The 18,723-nt window shown below is 41.7% G+C and overlaps 1 protein-coding gene across 1 annotated transcript in view; it reads right to left on the bottom strand.

The window, feature by feature from the left end:
* Positions 1 to 18,723, bottom strand: part of cep128 (centrosomal protein 128) — a 204,356-nt gene that overhangs the window by 35,543 nt on the left and 150,090 nt on the right. The window contains exons 19-20 of the mRNA XM_079831673.1: positions 6,885 to 6,934; positions 5,685 to 5,708 (exon numbers count right to left, since the gene is read on the bottom strand). Of these exons, the coding sequence (XP_079687799.1) occupies positions 5,685 to 5,708; positions 6,885 to 6,934 (74 nt within the window). The remainder of the gene's footprint in view (positions 1 to 5,684; positions 5,709 to 6,884; positions 6,935 to 18,723) is intronic.

Here is an 18,723-nt window from a genome sequence, read left to right as displayed (position 1 = left end):
GCTATTACCTGTGATGATGCTTCTGAACTTGAGCTGCATCCTCCTAATCCAGAGAGACAATTTTTATACTAATACCTCTAGTACAAAGCCCAGATTTTAGTTTTAAAGGGCACCTATTATGCATATTATCACTTTAACATGGTGTTTGAACATAAATGTGTGTTGGCAGTGTGTGTACACAACCACCCTATATTGGTAAAAATCCACCATAAATCATAACCAGTGTCTCAGAACAAGCCGTTTGCAGATTCCTGGGAATGTGACATTTTCACATTTCACAGGTCCCGCCCACGAGGGTTGATGGACACTGCCGTATTAGCAAAGACCCCGCCCTCAGACAGCTGTACACAGTACGCCATGTTTATCTCCTCGCCAGAGCATTAACAGCAGTATTCAAGTAAGAAACGTGTTCTTAATAAAGCTACTAAAGTTCATTCAGTCAAGAGCAGTGAGTAATTTTCTGTTTATCTTTTGTTGTTTTATTCGTATTAACAGCAGATATAGCAGTAGGTACTGTATATTACACTGCTTTCACTTTAGTAACGTTACACAGATCTAATATACACACAGGATTTTTGTACTTGCTGCATAAGTGTACAGACATAACCAACCGTTTTCATGTGAACATTGACTACTCACGGACACGCCAACATCCAGCTCTCTGTGTGCATGCGTCGAGTATGTGTGCTCAACTTGAGAGTGATAAGGCTTTAAAACGCATGCAGATGATAATATTTCATGATGATGAAGAACTGCAATGTCACATGAGCGTGTCTGCAATAGAGATGATCATCAAAACAAACAGATGTATCATGTTTCAGTTTTCATTCGTGTGTTCACTGGTGTTCACAATCTGTGAAGGCTCCGCCCTCTGGGGAGCAGCAGCTCATTTGCATTTAAAGGAGACACACAGAAAACAGCTAATTTTTCTCAAACCCCAAATATTGGCATTTTCAAAATGGTATATGAAATTATCTGTCAGGAATTTTGATATGAAACTTCACAGACACACTCTGGGGACACCTGAGACTTATATTACATCTTGAAAAAAGGGGCATAATAGGTGCCCTTTAAAGCATAATTTACGTGGCTGGAGAAAATGAAAAGAAAAATGGCTTCGAAATGAATTCAACAGTAATATGAATTTTAAATTCTAAAGTGTGTTTATTTAGGAAAGATGTGCATTTTATAAATAGAAATTAGTTGAATTGTACAAATGTGTTCATTTTCTTTCTCCCTTCTACCGTACAAAGGTTGGGGTTAATAACTTTTTTTTTTACATAAATCAATAATTTTATTTATTAAAGACGCATCAAATGATCAAATGGGACAGTAAAGACGTTTATAAGGTCACAAAAATTATATTTCAAAAAATCTGATTAAATCTTAATCTATAAAGAAAGAGTGTTGTGAAATTAATTCAACAGTAATAGTATGTTCAAAATCCACAAAAAAATATTGGTATATATTGGTATCCTGCTTGTTAACTTTAACACACGTGATTAAGAAATGGCACAGTGAAATGGGCTGATTGGGCAACAGCCCAAATGGGAAATTAGTCCATTACCACTAGTATAAAGCTTGCATGTTTAGCTTTGATGCACCTCTATAGAAACAGCACTGTCAATGGGCTGATTGTGCAATAAAATGATAATGTATTACCCGATAGAAGCTCCAAGGGGAAGGGTTCATAAAAAATATTTTGGTAGTGGTACACTAAAAACTACAAAATGAGGTTTCGTTAGTCCATTACCACTAGTATAGAGCTCCGGAGGTCACGTGACCCATTCTGTTTACGACGCCATTTTGGCACGCAGGAACAGCCAGCGCCAGCATGAGTTTTGAGGCAACGGAGTTCACAGCGCACTTAAATTCAAAAGACATAGACTTGTACATAGCAAAACTTAATAGATTAAACATAACAGATCCCTATAATGCCCCCGGGGTGCTTTTCACATATATCTATAAAGGAACGGATAGCTTTCCTGTCAGGACACCTGTTGCACCAGCTGTGCACAAGTTACAACTAGCCTAGTTTTGACGTAAATGGGCACTAATACCCCTTTTACACCAAGGCAGTGCTGGTGCTAGTTCGGAGCCAGAGCCTAGTTTCAATCGGTTCTTTGTGTTTCCACACCCAAAGCACCAGCTCCGAGCCAGGAAAAGTGGTTCTTAATGCCGCGTTCCAGGCAACTCGTAACCCGTGTTTTTCCAACCTTCTACCCGTGAAAGTGCACTGGAACGGCAGTCAAACCCGTGACTTCCCACCCATGAACTCGTTCTAGATCGATGTATTTAAAGTTACGAGTTTTGACGTCACATAGCCCGTGAAGCAACAATGGCAGCCCCCATGGACGCGGTGTTTATGAAAGTCGTACATTAAAAACCAATTATAAGGTATTGCTCTAACGTTATTTATCAGCAAATCTTATGCATTATCAGCAGCTTTTCTAGTCTAAGCTAGTTTTCAGGCCATTGAGTGCAAGAATAAATGAATACCAAATATATTTCCAAATATACAAATGACGTCAAATAAAAGGTATAACAGATTATCTTGCCTTATGCGCCGTTTTTTCTCCTCTGTTTCCCTCAAATAAGCAAGGAGCAAGCACCTTTGGCGATAGAAATGATTGTAAATGAGCATAAGCCCCATACGGTTCGCCATTCTTTGTTTACATCTAGCTACCGCTCCAGGCAGTCTGGCGTGACTTTGCCTGGAATGCTACAAAGTCGTGAGTCGTGGTTTGAAGTCGTGACTTCCGGGCTCAAAAACCTGCCTGAAACGCAGCATAAGTAGCACCAAAACTTTACTGGGCTAGAAGTATAAACCGATTACGTCAGGCGCTGGGGGCGGGGTTGCTGTGACCAACAAGACCAACACAAACTTGTGCCCGCCATTTTTTAAATAGCAGCTAATGGAGCCAACACCTGCTGCTCGTTTGTAATCTCCGTCAATACAAATTACGGCGAGCTGCACGAATGAGTTGGATTCGCTGTGTTTTGATGCCGATGTAGGATCGTAAAGCCATGTCCATCAATAGTAACGCAACGTTTGCCATTGTTGATGGAAGGCTTGTTCGAGATGCAGCGGTGCTGTGCAGACCGATCGCCATATGACAACGAGTCCAATGAGAGCATACGACTCATTGTGCTTTTGATTCACTCATGCTGTGTTTTGATATCATACGCGGATCGGTTTGCGCAGCGCCGATGCATCTCGAACAAGCCTGGTGTGTTTGTGTTTCCCGCTGCCTCGCTAGCGTTGCTGAGAAAGATGAGACGTATACAGTGACGTAAGACCTGGCTCTGTTGTGGCTCTCAGCATGTGGAAAAGCAAATGGTTCTTAGAAGGCTCCTCAGTCGAACCAACTATGAACTGGGACTAGCACTGGCTCTGAACTAGCACCCGGTTCATTCTGGTGGAAAAGGGGTATTAGTTACAACTTATGCACTCCTAAATATTTTTGCGCTGCAACATTAAACTTAGTTGAAGCCTAAATCTACGTATAAAATAAATATTTACAGAAGCCTCCGATCAGGAGTAACAACAGATAGAATAGCAGGCAGACTGAACTGCATCAATATGCTCTTGTTTTACATGACAGACTTCGGGTGCGTCACTGCGTCTCAATCAGCTCCCTGGTTCAGTAGTCAGGGCACTGATCAGGGAGTCAGCCCATTGACTTATGTCCTGATCAGTGCCCTGACTACTGAACCAGGGAGCTGATTGAGACGCTACATGCGCTTACATTTTAAGAGAGCAAACATGTGAATAGATTAACGTTATATGTTAGCGGTTAACACGAACCCGTCCAAAACAGCGCGCCGCTGTGCGCATCTGTTCCATAGATCCATGTTGTGCATGTCAAATAAAATCAGTCATAATCAATAAATGTCATTTCTTATTTTTTTGTTTCAGTATTTATTTATTGATCCTTAATTTTGTTTCAAATAGCCTTTCTAAATATTATTTATATATAAAATCACTTTATGTTAAAAAGTACTTTATGTACTTTATGTTATTCATGATTAAGTATGATATTTAATGGGAACTTATTTTTTATCATTAGTTACGTGAGGCAAAAGTGAAACTGAAATTCACGGCATTTCAACATACTACAATAAAATGATTTCCCATTTACTTTCCCCGCCTGTTCTGACATCCTGGCACACATCAGCTGTCCATCATGTTGAAATAGTAAGGTTTAAACAGTCTGGTTTTAAATTATTTTATAGATACCAATGCTACAGCCGCTCTAGCGCTCCTCGGATTGTTTGCCAAAATGGCGTAGTTTAGGCTGTGTGACGTCAACCACCGGAGCTCTATAAAGCTGGCATGTTAGCTTTAATGCACCTTTATATAAATTGCACTGTGAAATGGGCTAAATGCACAATAGAATGATAATGCATTGCCCCATAGAAACTTCAAGGGTTCATAATGTATTGAATATCAAAATTTGGATTCCGTTAGATCAGACACTGCATTAAATCCCTCGCTCACTTAACTATAACAGTGCTTTGTAAAAAATAAAAAACCAAAGCGCCGCATTTATTAAAGAGGAGCTTCACGCATCAATAAGAAGCACATTAATATACTGTATACACCAATTAGGCATAACATTATGACCACTAAGCTTGTGTTGTCTTCCTAATCTTCCTAATATTGTGTTGGTCCCCCTTTTGCTGCCAAAACAGCACTGACCCATCAAGGCATGGACTCCACTAGACCCCTTAAGGTGTGCTGTGGTACCTGGCACCAAGATGTTAGCAGCAGATCCTTTAAGTCCAGTAAGTTGCGAGGTGGGGCCTCAATGGATCGGACTTATTTGTTCACCAAATCCCACAGATGCTTGATTGGATTGAGATCCGGGGAATTTAGAGGCCAAGTCAACACCTCAAACTTAGTGTTGTGTGCCTCAAACCATTCCTGAACCATTTTTTCTTTGTGGCAGGGCGCATTATCCTGCTGAAAGAGGCTACAGCCACCAGGGAATACCGTTTCATACCGTTTCCATAAAAGGAGTACATAGTCTGCAACAATTCTTAGGTAGGGTGGTGCGTGTCAAAGTAACATCCATGTGGGACAATGAACCTTTGCTGCCCATGACCCTGTCGCCACTTCACCACTGTTCCCTCCTTGGGCCACTTTTGCTAGAAACTGACCACTGCAGACCGGGAACACTCCACAAGAGCTGCAGTTTTGGAGATGCTCTGAACCAGTCGTCTAGCAATCACAATTTGGCCCTTGTCAAACTTGCTCAAATCCTTATGCTTGCCCATTTTTCCTACTTCTTACACATTAACTTTGAGGAAAAAAATTTCACTTGCTGCCTAATATATCCCACCCACTAACAGGTGCTGTGATGAGATAATCATTGTAATTCACTTCACCTCATAAATGTCATAATGTTATGCCTGATCGGTGTATATAGGCCCATTTGTGTGCAAGCATAGGACCATTTCTGTTGTGTTGTGGCTTGTTTACGTTGTGCTGTGGCTTGTTTTTTCCACTGTGTTGTGCCGATTTTGTTGTGCTGTGGCGATTTCATTGTGTTGTGGCTTGTTTCCATTGTTTCCATTGTGCTGATTTTGTTGTGTTGTTTACGTTTCTACTGGGCGTTGAAACGGTGGTAATGGACAAATTAGAATATGACAGATTTATTAAAACAGAAAAACAATCTTACCATTTCAAGATCTACAACCCGGTCCTGAAAAAAAAAAAGAAACATAGATTACTTTGACTGGGCACAGGAAGTTTCGTTTCAGAGATTCCTAGCAGTTTCTAATCCACCAGTCAAAAGCCACATCTGGGAAAATCTAAGGCTGAGTGTAATTACTGACACTGTGTCCTATTGTCTGGCAGCATGCTGCTGGTTTCTTCTGAGCCCAATTCAGGGGATTGATTCATAATGTACGTAGGATAGCAGGTGCTTGTGTAGCACTGCAGATGTTCCAGATCCCAGTGGGTTGGTTTGAAAGCATGCAGACAAGCAAGGGTTATTACATGGCTGCCACATGCAGGACAACTGACGTGCATGCAGGATTACATAAAGGTTAAAGTTGTAACCACTAACTACAGAGAAGAAAGAGTCTGTGTCTGTGTGTGTTGTGGGGACAAAAAAAGGCCCCACAAGGATGGCCATACCAGAAATCTTTGTCCTGGTGGGAAAATGTGTCGGTCCCCATGAGGAAAACAGCTTATAACAGCTATAAGTAGGGTTGGGTACCGAAACCCAGTGCCAATATGGTACCTAATATCACCGGTATGTAACCGGACCGAATCAGAACACAGATTTCGGTGCCTCATTTCGGTACCACTTAAATTCAAACGTGCTTTCACGCTGATTCATGCAATATTTAGCCATAGAATATGGTCATATTTCAAAATAAAGCTGAACCTTGAAGCTGGTTTGTAGCATACCAAGAATACCGACTAATTTGCTGTTATTAGTACTGTAACTGTTATTTAGTATTAAATTAGGCCCATTGTAGTTGAGTTAGGTGGCTTAGGTTTTACTGTGAATTTGTTGAGTAAATTGTGTTTTGTATTTATTTATATATTTAAGTATACTTTAAACTTTTAATAAATTGTTCAATTGAAATACTTAAAAAAAAAAATTTTTAAACTCCAATAAAAAGCCATTCTTTAATGTCATCCACCTTGTTTTGTGGCTCTTTTTTTTTAAAGTATCGGTTCGGCACTGTTTAGACACTGGTACCGTTTTAAAAGTATCGGTTTGGCACCGGTATCGCAAAAAACCCAAACGATACCCAACCCAAGCTATATGTCATGCTTAAATGGTTTTTGCAAATTTAAAATTTTAAAAAGCAGTGTGCGTGCATGTATGTAAGAGTGCAACATTCATACAAACTGCTTTACTGACCTGAAGATTTCTCATCTCCTCTTCTTTCTTGCGGCCATTTTCAAGAAGACCTGGAAGACAATATTAATGAGCATTGATATTGAAAAGAGTAAATTTATATATATATATATTAAAAACTGAAAAAATAAAAATATATAAAAATATTAATTTACTTGAATTTACTATTAAGACTTCTTATTAAGTCCTAAAAAAAATTCTCTCAAGAATAATTTTTTTTAACCTTTTTTAGACTTTCAGTTGAGAAATACACAAAAAAATTTATCAATATGCACTATATATAGTGCATATTGATAATATATATTATAACATATAATAAACAAATGCAAATTTGCTTCAAGTAAATGATATTTTAAGATTTAAAATTTTTTTACTGGAAAACAAGACTAAAATATTAATTAAGAACATTTTCTTTTCTAGATCTCACATCTTAATACACAATGTAAAAAAAAAGCACATTATGCTAATTATGCATGAACTATTTAGACCAGTGCGATATCACTTTAATACTACAGTTTAATAAACAAGAGGCTAGTAACTTACATTTTAGATCACTTACTTTGTACATTTTTGCTCCACTAATGGAAATAGTTCTAAAATAGTTCCAGTGATACAAGGACCATGTCTCTTTTGAGTTATTAAAGATAACTGTATCTCTGACTGAGCTATTATGAGCCAGTCTTCGAGATAGTTGAGAATTCTCATTCCCCGAAGCCTCAGCGGGATTAGCGGCACTTCCATGCACTTCGTAAACGTGCGGGGAGCCAGAGATAGACCAAAAGGTAGCACCTTGTATTGGTATACTTTCCCCTCGAAGGCGAATCTCAAGAATGGCCTGTGATGAGGGGCTATTTGTATGTGGAAATAGGCATCCTCTAGATCCACAGTGAAAAATCAATCTCCCGGGCGAATGTGAGCGAGGATTTGTTTCATTCTCAACATTCTGAACGGGCGCTTCATAAGGGCCTTGTTCAGATGTCTGAGATCTAGGATGGGTCTGAGACCACCGTCCTTTTTTGGTACAAGGAAGCAACGACTGTAAAAGCCCGACTCGCTCTGTGAGGTGTGTACGGCTTCCACCGCCCCTTTTATTAACAGTTTTGATATCTCGGTTCGAAGCACGGGACTTGAGTCGCTTCTCACCGTTGTCTCTTCCACGGCGCGAAAGCGCGGTGGTCTGCGAGCAAACTGTAGAGAGTAACCTTGTTCTATTATGTTCAACACCCATCTCGAAATGCCGGGAATGGCCTGCCAGGCCTCGGCCTTCGAAGCCAGGGGCTGAATTAATCTGTGGGGCGATTCGCTGAGTAACAGGGACTCGGTGGCCCGATAATTTTGCGCCAAGGTGGCGCTTATGAGGGAATTGTTTCCCGTCGCCTGAGTGCAGGGGGCCGGGGGACATAGAATATTGGTGCTTGTGTACAGGCGAGCGCGTTTGAGCACGGGCTCGTTGACTGTGAGAATAGTGTTTCCAGCCACCTGAGTGCAGGGGGCTGGGGAACATGGGGGAGTGATTGAGTGTAGGGGTACATGCTTTAATGCTGGCACACTGCCTACAGAGAAAAAGCTCTTTTTGTGACTCATATGGGTCGCCGTGAAAACGGCGTTTGTGTACAGGCGAGCGCGCTTGCTTGCGGGCTCGTTGGCTGTAAATGTGATGTTCCCAGCCACCTGATTGAAGGGAGCTGGGGAACATTTTAGAAGAGAGCAAGGTTGTACACCGGCCGAAGCGGGGGCGTTATCCACCTTCTCTTTGTGCCTCTGGCTAGGATGGCTTTGGAGGCTCAGGTTTCGACACATTGCTGGGTCGGGGACCTCGACGCTCCGGCGGTCTGCTGCGGCTCGTAGAGCGGGAACAAGCTGGCCATGCATCTGCTGATCGCTTGAGCGTTGGCCTTGGCCTAGTCAGTGGCGCCGCACAGATTCTTCAGAGCCTCGTTATCAGGGACAGACTCATCCAGGGAACGGAGGAGTTTGGCCTGGAAGACCTGAAGCACCGCCATCGAGTGTAGCGCTGAGGCCGCCTGGCCGGCGGAGGCGTATGCTCGACCGGCGAGGCTGGAAGTAGTGCGGCAGGCCTTGGAAGGGTTCACAGCCTTTGACTGCCATCCTCTGGCGGAGGGCGGGCAAAGGTGTGCAGCGACGGCTTCCTCGAGGGGAGGAATGACTTGGTATCCTTTTTTCTGAGCGCCATCAACCACAGAGAGCGCTGAAGAAAAAGAGGATTTGGCGCGAGAAGAAAATGGCGCCTTCCACAACTTTGCTAGTTCCTCGTGGACTTCTGGGAAGAAGGGAGCGGGCCTCTGAGCGGTCGGTTGACGGTGGTTCTCAAAAAAACACTCATCCAGTCGGCTTCTCGTGGGCTCCTCGGGTTGAGACCAGTCAATGCCGAGGTCGTCCACGGCCTTCGTTAGCAGGCGCATAAGCTCAGCGTCGACTGAGGTTCTGGCGCTGCTGGCAGTCCTCGCGTCGAAGTGGCGTGCTCCGAGACGGTATCCGACCACCCGCTTTCGGATGCAGCAAGAGAAAGGCTGTCATCCTCTTCCTCCTCCGGTCCGCCAAAGGAAACAGTAGCAGCCTCCAGACGAGGGGAGCTGTGCTGTTCCTCTGCGAACATTACGGGCGATGGCGAGGCACGCGGGGACATGCCCGGCGTGTGCTCGTCAGAGCGCTCCGGGGGCCTCTGGTCGCGACGTTTCTTCTTCCGTGGCTCGAGAGGCTGAGAGCAAGGGACGGGATTCGGGTCGAAACTGGCGAGCCGAGTCCGAAGGGTCTGCAGCGTCAGTTCGTCGCACTCCGGGCAGCCGCCCTGGTTGAGTGCAGCCTGCGTGTGGTCTCGTCCGAGACATGAGATGCAGATGATGTGCCGATCCTCGTCCGCGAGAAAACCTCTGCACGAGGTGCAGGAACGAGACATTTGTAAAAACGTCTCAGCTCTTTTTGAATGTGTAAAAAAACACAGAATGGTATAAAAGGATATATGCCGGATGGTGCAGCTGGAAGGCAGGCTGAAGGAGGAGAATCCGACGTCTTCAGGCTGCAGAGTTCCGCTGGGTGCGTGTCGACGGCAGGCTTCGATCCAGAGCTCAGCGAAGGCAAGTCGCTGAAGAAGAATTAATCTGACTAACGTTGCGAGACAGGGTCTTATATACCCTTGGCTATGCAAATTCTGTTGCCCCTTGTGGCGGGAATTTAGAAGTACCTGATTGGTCCGTCCCGCCCCGCGGTCTCGCCATAGGTTGCTGCAGTTGCAGCGGCACAGCCAATCAGCACGCAGCTGCTTCCTGCTGAGAGCTGTGCAGCTGCACTGAGTGTATAAGGTATTTTTGGATAAAAATTTGCTTCAATATCTCGAGGAAAGGAATTCCCCCATAGCGTTTAGCAAACGCAATACGAGAGTACTCTCGAAAGGGAACTACTTAGCATCTGGCAAATTTCATAACGGTCAGCCATTCAGATTTGACATATATATATATATATATATATACACATTTTGTTGGGCCTGACTACATATGTCATGCAATAAAATGCAAATTGATTATTTAAAAATCATACAATGTGATTTTCTGGATTTTAGATTCCGTCTCTCACAGTTGAAGTGTACCTATGATAAAAATTACAGACCTCTACATGCTTTGTAGGAATGTAGGAAAACCTGCAAAATCGGCAGTTTATCAAATACTTAGTCTCCCCACTGTAAGGGCATTTTTCTACAATTAGATGTATGCATCACCTTTTATGTCAAATTCTAACATTCAAATAAAATAAAATTAGAATAATAACACAGTATAGGGCTGTTACCAATAAAATTAAATCATTATCAACAAAATCCATCTTTGCTATGCAGAGGAAACACAGAAGAGGCATCAGAAGAAACATTACCACCGACCCCTAACACCCAGCACATCACCTGTTCACTCTTCTGCCATCAGGGAAGAGGTACAGAAGCATCACGCTTCAGAGATAGCACCTAACTCCAAGCCATACAATACTTAAACATGGCTTAACGTCAGAGGTGTAAAGTACTTGAGTAATTTTACTTGATTACTGTACTTAAGTATTATTTTTGGGGATTTTTACTTTACTTGAGTACAATTTAAAAAATCAATACTTTTACTTTTACTTAATTACGATTTTTAAGAAAAAAAAGTACCTTTTACTCCTTACAATTTTATTTACAGTCAAAAAGTACTTCTTTTTTGGAGATCACTTTATTCTATTTTCCCTTGCTATTACCAAACCAATTGAATTGCGCTGATGCCCAGTTTAATTTAAATGTTTAATTTAAATGTATTTATTCTGCCAATGAGATTCATTTTCACATTCCATGAAACTGGTCAGACATGTTAATTGGTCCTTTGGAAGACGTCATGTCGCATCAATTACCACAATGCAGTGCCTTGACCTGGGCAGCGTTTCCCAAAACCATCGTAAGCCTAAGTTCATCGTAGAGACCATTGGTGGGAATTGTTCTACGATCAATTTAAGCTTACGATGGTTTTGGGAAACGCAGCCCTGGAAATTAGAGTGAGAGGCTTTTCAGCACTGCAAGATAGCTTTTCAGCCCCAAAAGACACTTGACACTCACAATTTTGAAAATCAGCTTCTGCTTAAAGGGATAGTTCACCCAAAAATGCAGGTGTCTTTGTTTCTTCAGTAGAACACAAATGAAGATTTTTAACTCCAACTGTTGCAGTCTATCAGTCGTATAATGCATGTGAATGGTACATGACTACTAGCATCATCTATGAGAGTAAAAAAAACCTGCACAGACAAATCCATAGTAAACTCCGCAGCTCGTGACAACACATTGATGTCCTAAGACATGAAACGATCGGTTTGTGCGAGAAACCGAACAGTATTTATATAATAATTTTACCTCAAAAACGATCTATGTCCAACACCCGTTCAGCGCGCCATCACCTCCGTTAAGTGTGGCCAATGTACATAATAATAATAATAATAATTTGTTACATTTATATAGCGCTTTTTTGGGTACTCGCTTTACATATGGAAGGGGGAAATCTCCTCAACAAACACCAATGTGCAGCACCACCTGGATGATGAGACAGCAGCCATATTGCGCCAGAACGCCCAACACACACCAGCTTATGGTGGAGAGGAGACAGAGTGATGAAGCCAATTGATATATGGGGATGATTAGGAGGCCATAATGGACTGAGGCCAATTTGGCCAGGATGCCGGGGTTACACCCCTACTCTTTTTCCGAAGGACATGCTAGGATTTTTTTTTAGACCACAAAGAGTCAGGACCTCGGTTTAACGTCTCATCTGAAGGACGGTGCTCTTTGACAGTATAGTGTCCCCTACTGGGGCGTTAGGACCCATACAGACCACAGGGTGAGCACCCCCTGCTGGCCTCACTAACACATCTACCAGCAGACACCTGGTTTTCCCATCCGGGTAATGACGACCATGCTCAGTCCTGCTTAGCTTCAGTGGGAAACAAGTTTTGGGCAAAAGGGTGATATGGCTGCTGGCAAATGATCAGACAGAGTGCCGGAAGTGATCTCTCGCACGTATCTCTATGCCAGATTGTGCACATTGACCTCACTTACCGGAAGTGATGGCACGCTGAACGGGTGTCGGAGATAGAATGTATTCGGGGTAAACATTTTTTACAAATACTGTTCGGTTTCTCGCACAAACCAATCGTTTCATGTCTTAGGACATCAATGTGTCGTCACGAGCTGCGGGGTTTAATATGGATTTGTCTGTGCATGTTTTTTTTTACTCTCATAGATTTTGTTTCCATTCACATGCATTATACGACTGACAGACTGCAACTGTTGGAGTTAAAAATCTTCATTTGTGTTCTATTGAATAAACAAAGACGCCTACATCTTGGATGCCCTGGAGATAAGGAGATAAACATCAAATTTCCATTTTTGGGTGAACTATCACTTTAAGTTAAATCCGGGGTTTTACAACTTTGAGTAGCATGTTGCATACTGGCATTAGGTAGTAGTCTTATAGTTTGATAATTAAATACCATTAAATTCAAACAGTTCTGAAGCAGGATAAAACCTTGTATGTGGTTTATTCACCTCATGTTTTTAGAGATTAAAAACTTAAAGAAGAATCTCTAGTTTTCATTCTTGCTGCTACTTTTACGCTACTTTTACTTTTTTAATACTCAAGTACAATTTTAATGTGGTACTTTTTTACTTTTACACAAGTATGATTCTGGCCAGATACTTTTACTTTTAATTGAGTAAAAATTTCATTCAGTAATTGTACTTTCACTTGAGTAACATTTTTGAGTACTTTTTACACCTCTGCTTAGCGTTTGAATATTTAATTTAAGTTATGAACTTGTGGACTGTCCCTCCACCCCGGCACTATGGACTTGAACTTGAGAAGTGGAATTAAAAGGGTCATGAACTGCATTATTTCATTATTTTATGTTTCTTGGGATGATTTCTACATCAAAAATTGTCAATTTTGAAATAAAAGGCATTTTACTAATGCTAATGCATGCTTAGAGTCTCAAAAACACCCAAAAATAATATTAAAGTTTGACGCGTTGCCATAACAACAATATTTAAGACATCAAGAATCCTTTCACAGGTGTACATCTTGCACAGGTGTCTTGACATTATGCAGACAAAGATTTAAGCAAATCCGGTAAAAATAAGAGTGCGATTGCAAAGCATTTTGAAAGTGACACTTCCTGCAGCCAGTTGGTGGTACTATGGCTGTGACTCACAATAGTCAAATTAATGCGATGAGCCTCCTACAAAGAACACCATAACTTCGTTGCCTTGCCATGCCCAAACTATTCGAGATATCAAAAAACAGCTTGCAAAGTAAGCATCCACAATCTCTTGAATTCTGATTGAGTTTGGTTGCAATCGGATGAATCCCCTGTTGGGCTCGGGTATGACTTATGCCAAGTTCACACTGCCTGATTTTAGCCCCCTGATTTTGACACGCTGACAGGTTTTGCAAAATCGTCGAAATCATAGGCAAATCGGTGCTTGTGCATGTGTGTGACAATCACACAGTGGGAACGATTAAAGACGTGACCAGAGAGAATCGCAGACGAGTCGCCGAGGGCCATGAGATATTTGGTATGCTAAATATCTGGACCTGTCAGCGATTCAAACTCCTACTATGGGAAATGTGTTCTGACTGAAAATTACATCAGCGATGAGCTACAGCCAATGAGAGAGCAAGATACAGGACAGCGAGAAGTTTGGGGAGGAGTTATAGACCAGAATATCAGTATTTTAATAGATATATTTAGAATTCTATTAAACAGAAACAAAAGGCAAGGCAAGGCAAGTTTATTTGTATAGCACATTTCATACACAGTGGCAATTCAAAGTGCTTTACACAGAAATGAAATAAAAATATTACAGTTATAATAGGAATTAAAAGAAATAAAAAATAAAGAAAATATTGAAAGATAAAAATAAAGAGTATAATTAAAAATAAAAATAAAAACAGGGTTAAATTTAAGCATATAAATTAAAATGCAAGCAGTTCGGACAAAGCACGTACAGTGGCACAGTGCTCATTCAGTAAATGCACAGCTAAACAGATGTGTTTTGAGTCTGGATTTGAAATTGGCTACTGTTGGAGCACATCTGATCTGTTCAGGAAGCTGGTTCCAGCTACGGCTGGCATAATAGCTAAACGCAGACTCTCCTTGCTTTGAGTGAACCCTTGGTATTTCTAATTGACTTGATCCTGATGATCTGAGTGATCTGTTGGGTTTGTATTTAATCAGCATATCTGCAATGTATTGAGGTCCTAGGTCATTGAGTGATTTATATACAAGTAATAGCACTTTAAAATCGATCCTAAATGTAACTGGAAGCCAGTGTAAAGATCTGAGGACTGGTGTGATATGGTCATATTTTCTGGTTCTGCTCAGGATCCTGGCAGCAGCATTCTGTATGAGCTGCAGCTGTCTAATGGTCTTTTTGGGAAGGCCGGTGAGGAGACCATTACAATAGTCCACCCTACTGGTAATAAAAGCATGAACGAGTTTCTCTAAGTCTTGCCTGGAAACAAAGCATCTAATTCTTGATATATTTTTGAGATGATAGTGAGCGGATTTAGTTATTGCTTTGACATGACTATTGAAACTCAGGTCTGACTCCAAAATCACACCAAGATTCCTGACTTGATTTTTTGATTTCAGGCCTTTAGCCTCAAGATATGCATTCACCTTGAGAATTTCATCTTTGTTTCCAAATGTAGTAATTTCAGTTTTGTCTTTGTTTAACTGAAGAAAGTTTTGGCACATCCAACTGTTAACTTCATCAATGCATTTACATAGAGAGTCAATGGGGCTGTTGTCATTAGGTGATAGGGCTAAGTAGATCTGGGTGTCGTTAGCATAGCTGTGGTAAGCCATTTTGTTATTTTTCATTATTTGGCTGAGTGGCAGCATATACAGATTAAAAAGGAGTGGTGCAAGAATTGACCCTTGTGGGACTCCGCATGTCATGGATGTCCACTCAGACTTATGGTCACCTATACTCACATAATAACCTCTCCCTTCTAAGTATGACCTGAACCATTTGAGGACCATTCCAGAAAGCCCAACCCAATTTTCAAGCCTGTCAAGAAGTATTTTGTGGTCAACAGTGTCGAATGCAGCACTGAGGTCCAGTAGTACCAAAATTGATGTTTTGCCTGTATCTGTATTGAGGCGAATATCATTTATTATCTTAATGAGGGCCGTCTCTGTGCTGTGATGCGGTCGGAAACCAGATTGAAAATTGTCAAAGTATCCGTTTGAGCTTAAGAATTTGTTCAGCTGACTGAAAACAACTTTTTCAATTATCTTGCCTATGAAGGGGAGATTTGAGATTGGTCTGTAGTTGCTCAATATGGAGTTATCCAGATTTCTCTTTTTCAGGAGAGGCTTAACTACTGCGGTTTTTAGGGAGTTTGGAAAAGTCCCAGAAAGAAGTGAGGCATTTACCACTTCTAGGAGATCTGCTTCTAAACAGTTAAACACACTTTTGAAAAAAAGAAGTGGGGAGTGTGTCAAGGGCGCAGGTTGATGTTTTAAGGTGCTGTACTGTTTCTTCTAAAATTTTACCATCAATTGCTTCGAAATCAGTCATAGTAACTTTCTGAGGCTGTGGTCTGATCTGATTCACCCCAGAGAAACTCAAGGATGTGCTGATCGCATTTCTGATATTATTGATTTTCTCTGAGAAGAAGAAAGCAAACTCACTACATTTGCTGTCTGAGAGCATTTCACTGGGAATGTGACTCGGGGGGTTTGTTAGTCTCTCTACAGTAGCAAAAAGAGTGCGCGTGTTGTTTATGTTTCTGTTTATAATATTTGAAAAGAAGGTCAGTCTAGCTTTGCCTAGTTCCACATTGAAAGCACGAAGACTGTCTTTATAGATCTTATAATGGACTACAAGTTTTGTCTTTCGCCACATGCGTTCCGATTTCCTGCATTGTCTTTTCATTAATTGCACTTCTGTTGAGTTTCTCCAGGGTGCTTTTTGTTTGCCACTCTTTTTCCTGGCTTTTACAGGAGCAATATCATCAATTACACCCTTAACTTTTGAGTTAAAAGAGTCAAGGAGAAAATCAACAGAGTCTGCAGATATGCTTGGTGTTAGAGATATAGCCTTCATAAACAGCACACTAGTGTTCTCATTTAAGCATCTCTTTTTGATAGAGACAGATCTAGTTTCAATGGCAGGAGAGATTGATATATCAAAGAAAATACAGAAATGATCAGACAGTGCTACATCCTTAATAACTATTGATGAAATATTTAGACCCTTACTGATAAGTAAATCTAGAGTGTGTCCACGATCATGTGTGGGTCCGTGAACATGTTGTGTCAAATCAAAAGTGTTAAGAACAGTCATGAGATCTTTTCTTGTACTGGATTCAGCATTGTCAATGTGAATGTTAAAATCCCCAGCAATAGCAAAACAGTCATACTCAGATGAGATTGCTGATAACAGCTCTGTAAAGTCATCAATAAAGGCCGGAGAATATTTCGGAGGCCTATAAATAATGATAAGCAGGATGCGTGGTGCACCTTTTAGCACAATGCCCAGATATTCTAGAGACAAATAGTCACCAAATGATACTTGCTTACATTGATAAACATCTTTAAATAGAGCTGCGACCCCCCCACCCCTTCTGACTGGTCTGCAGACACTCATAAAAGTAAAGTTAGGAGGGGCTGTTTCATTGAGGACTGTTGCACTGTAGCTGTCTTCTAGCCACGTTTCATTTAGAAGCAAAAAATCTAGGTTGTTTGTGGATATTAAGTCGTTGACTAGAAATGATTTGTTTTTAAGTGAACGGATGTTTAAGAGTGCTAACTTAACAGTATTAATTTTAATTTTTTCCCCCATAGTAATCTTAGTTTGACAATTAACAGGCAGCAGATTAGATGGGTTTGCCATACGGCCTGAGAAAGCCTTGGACTTTCTATCACGTAACAGAACAGAAATAGAGAAAGATAAAGGCACACTGGGCTCACGCTTGTTTTGTAAACATTTGATAAGGTTGCTGTTGACGTTGCGAGGACCCAGAACACGTCACTGAGAGCTGGTATCAGTTGTTTTTGGTGCAGATGGAGGAGGGTGTGTGCCATGGCGTTGTGACCGAAGAAATCTCACAGGAGGAGGGGCAGAGCGAGCTGGGCCCACAGTCTTTGGTGGTTGTGGGCCTTGACGCTTTTTGGTTGATATCTGGGGGCTCGCAGCGATCGAGTATGATTGTCTGTTTCCAGTATAAACAAAATCCATTTTCTCTGTGAAGCTCAGAGGCGGGGATGCTGTAGAGCGGAATAACATGTCTGGTGAGGGGGGCTGTTTCTCTGGTGTTACCGGAAACTGCAATATGTTATCGTCCGGTTCAAGGCGTGATATAGACATTTCTTCCAGCCTATTGCTTATACCACATATAAGTTGTAAAAGTTCACCAGTCTCACCGCTGATGGTCCCCATTTTTACCAGTGCCCCCACAGACTCCACAGTATGGGCTGAGATGTTACTGTTTAGTGCCTCGATCTGTGTCACTTGGAGCAGTTCTAATTCGTCACAGTCTATCTGTGGTGAGCTCTGAGGGCGGGGTTCAGCTGGGAGTGTGTCCATGAGAAGTGGTTGTTGTGGCTGCGTGGTGTTATCATTGTCCTTGTGGGGTGTATCAACCGCATGTCCATTCAGATGCTGAAATGAAGTCCTGTGATCGTCCATACTCTGTACTGGTGTGGGTGTGCCATCCAGGTTGAGTGGGTTAGCACACACAGCTGAAGGATGATGAAGGGAAAAATAAATATTGTCCTTTAGCACTCTTGCACCGAGTTTGTTTGGGTGGAGGCCATTTGATGTAAACAGTTGTCTCTGACTCCAGAAGAGATTAAAATTGTCGATAAAGTTCACTCCCTTCATGTTGCAGGTTTTTTGCAGCCATGTTTAAGCCCAAGTAACCGTGAGAACCTATTTGTTCCTTTTGCTGGAAGTGGTCCACTGATGAACGGCTGAACTTTCAGTTTTCTAAGTGTTTCAAAAAGTTCATTAAAATCCCTCTTTAGAAGTTCTGACTCCTCTCTCTGAATATCGTTCTTTCCCACATGAATGATGAGTCGATTTGCAGTCTTGTGTTTCATCAGAATGTTCTTAAGTTCCCTGTTGACATCAGAAACTGTTGCTTGTGGAAGGCAGCATGTAGTTGTATCCCTGCTGCTAATGTTTCTGATTGTTGAGTCGCCCACTATCAGAGTCCTGGGCTCGGCTGCGCTATGAGCTGAGGGCCGCTGTCTGCTCGACCTTGAGCGCCTGTTAGCATCAGTGTTAGCTGCGGGCTGATTCAATCTGTGT

Source organism: Gobio gobio, assembly GCF_949357685.1.
Source record: "Gobio gobio genome assembly, chromosome: 12".
Lineage (NCBI taxonomy): Eukaryota > Metazoa > Chordata > Actinopteri > Cypriniformes > Gobionidae > Gobio > Gobio gobio.
This window is presented reverse-complemented; position numbering and strand designations above follow the sequence as displayed.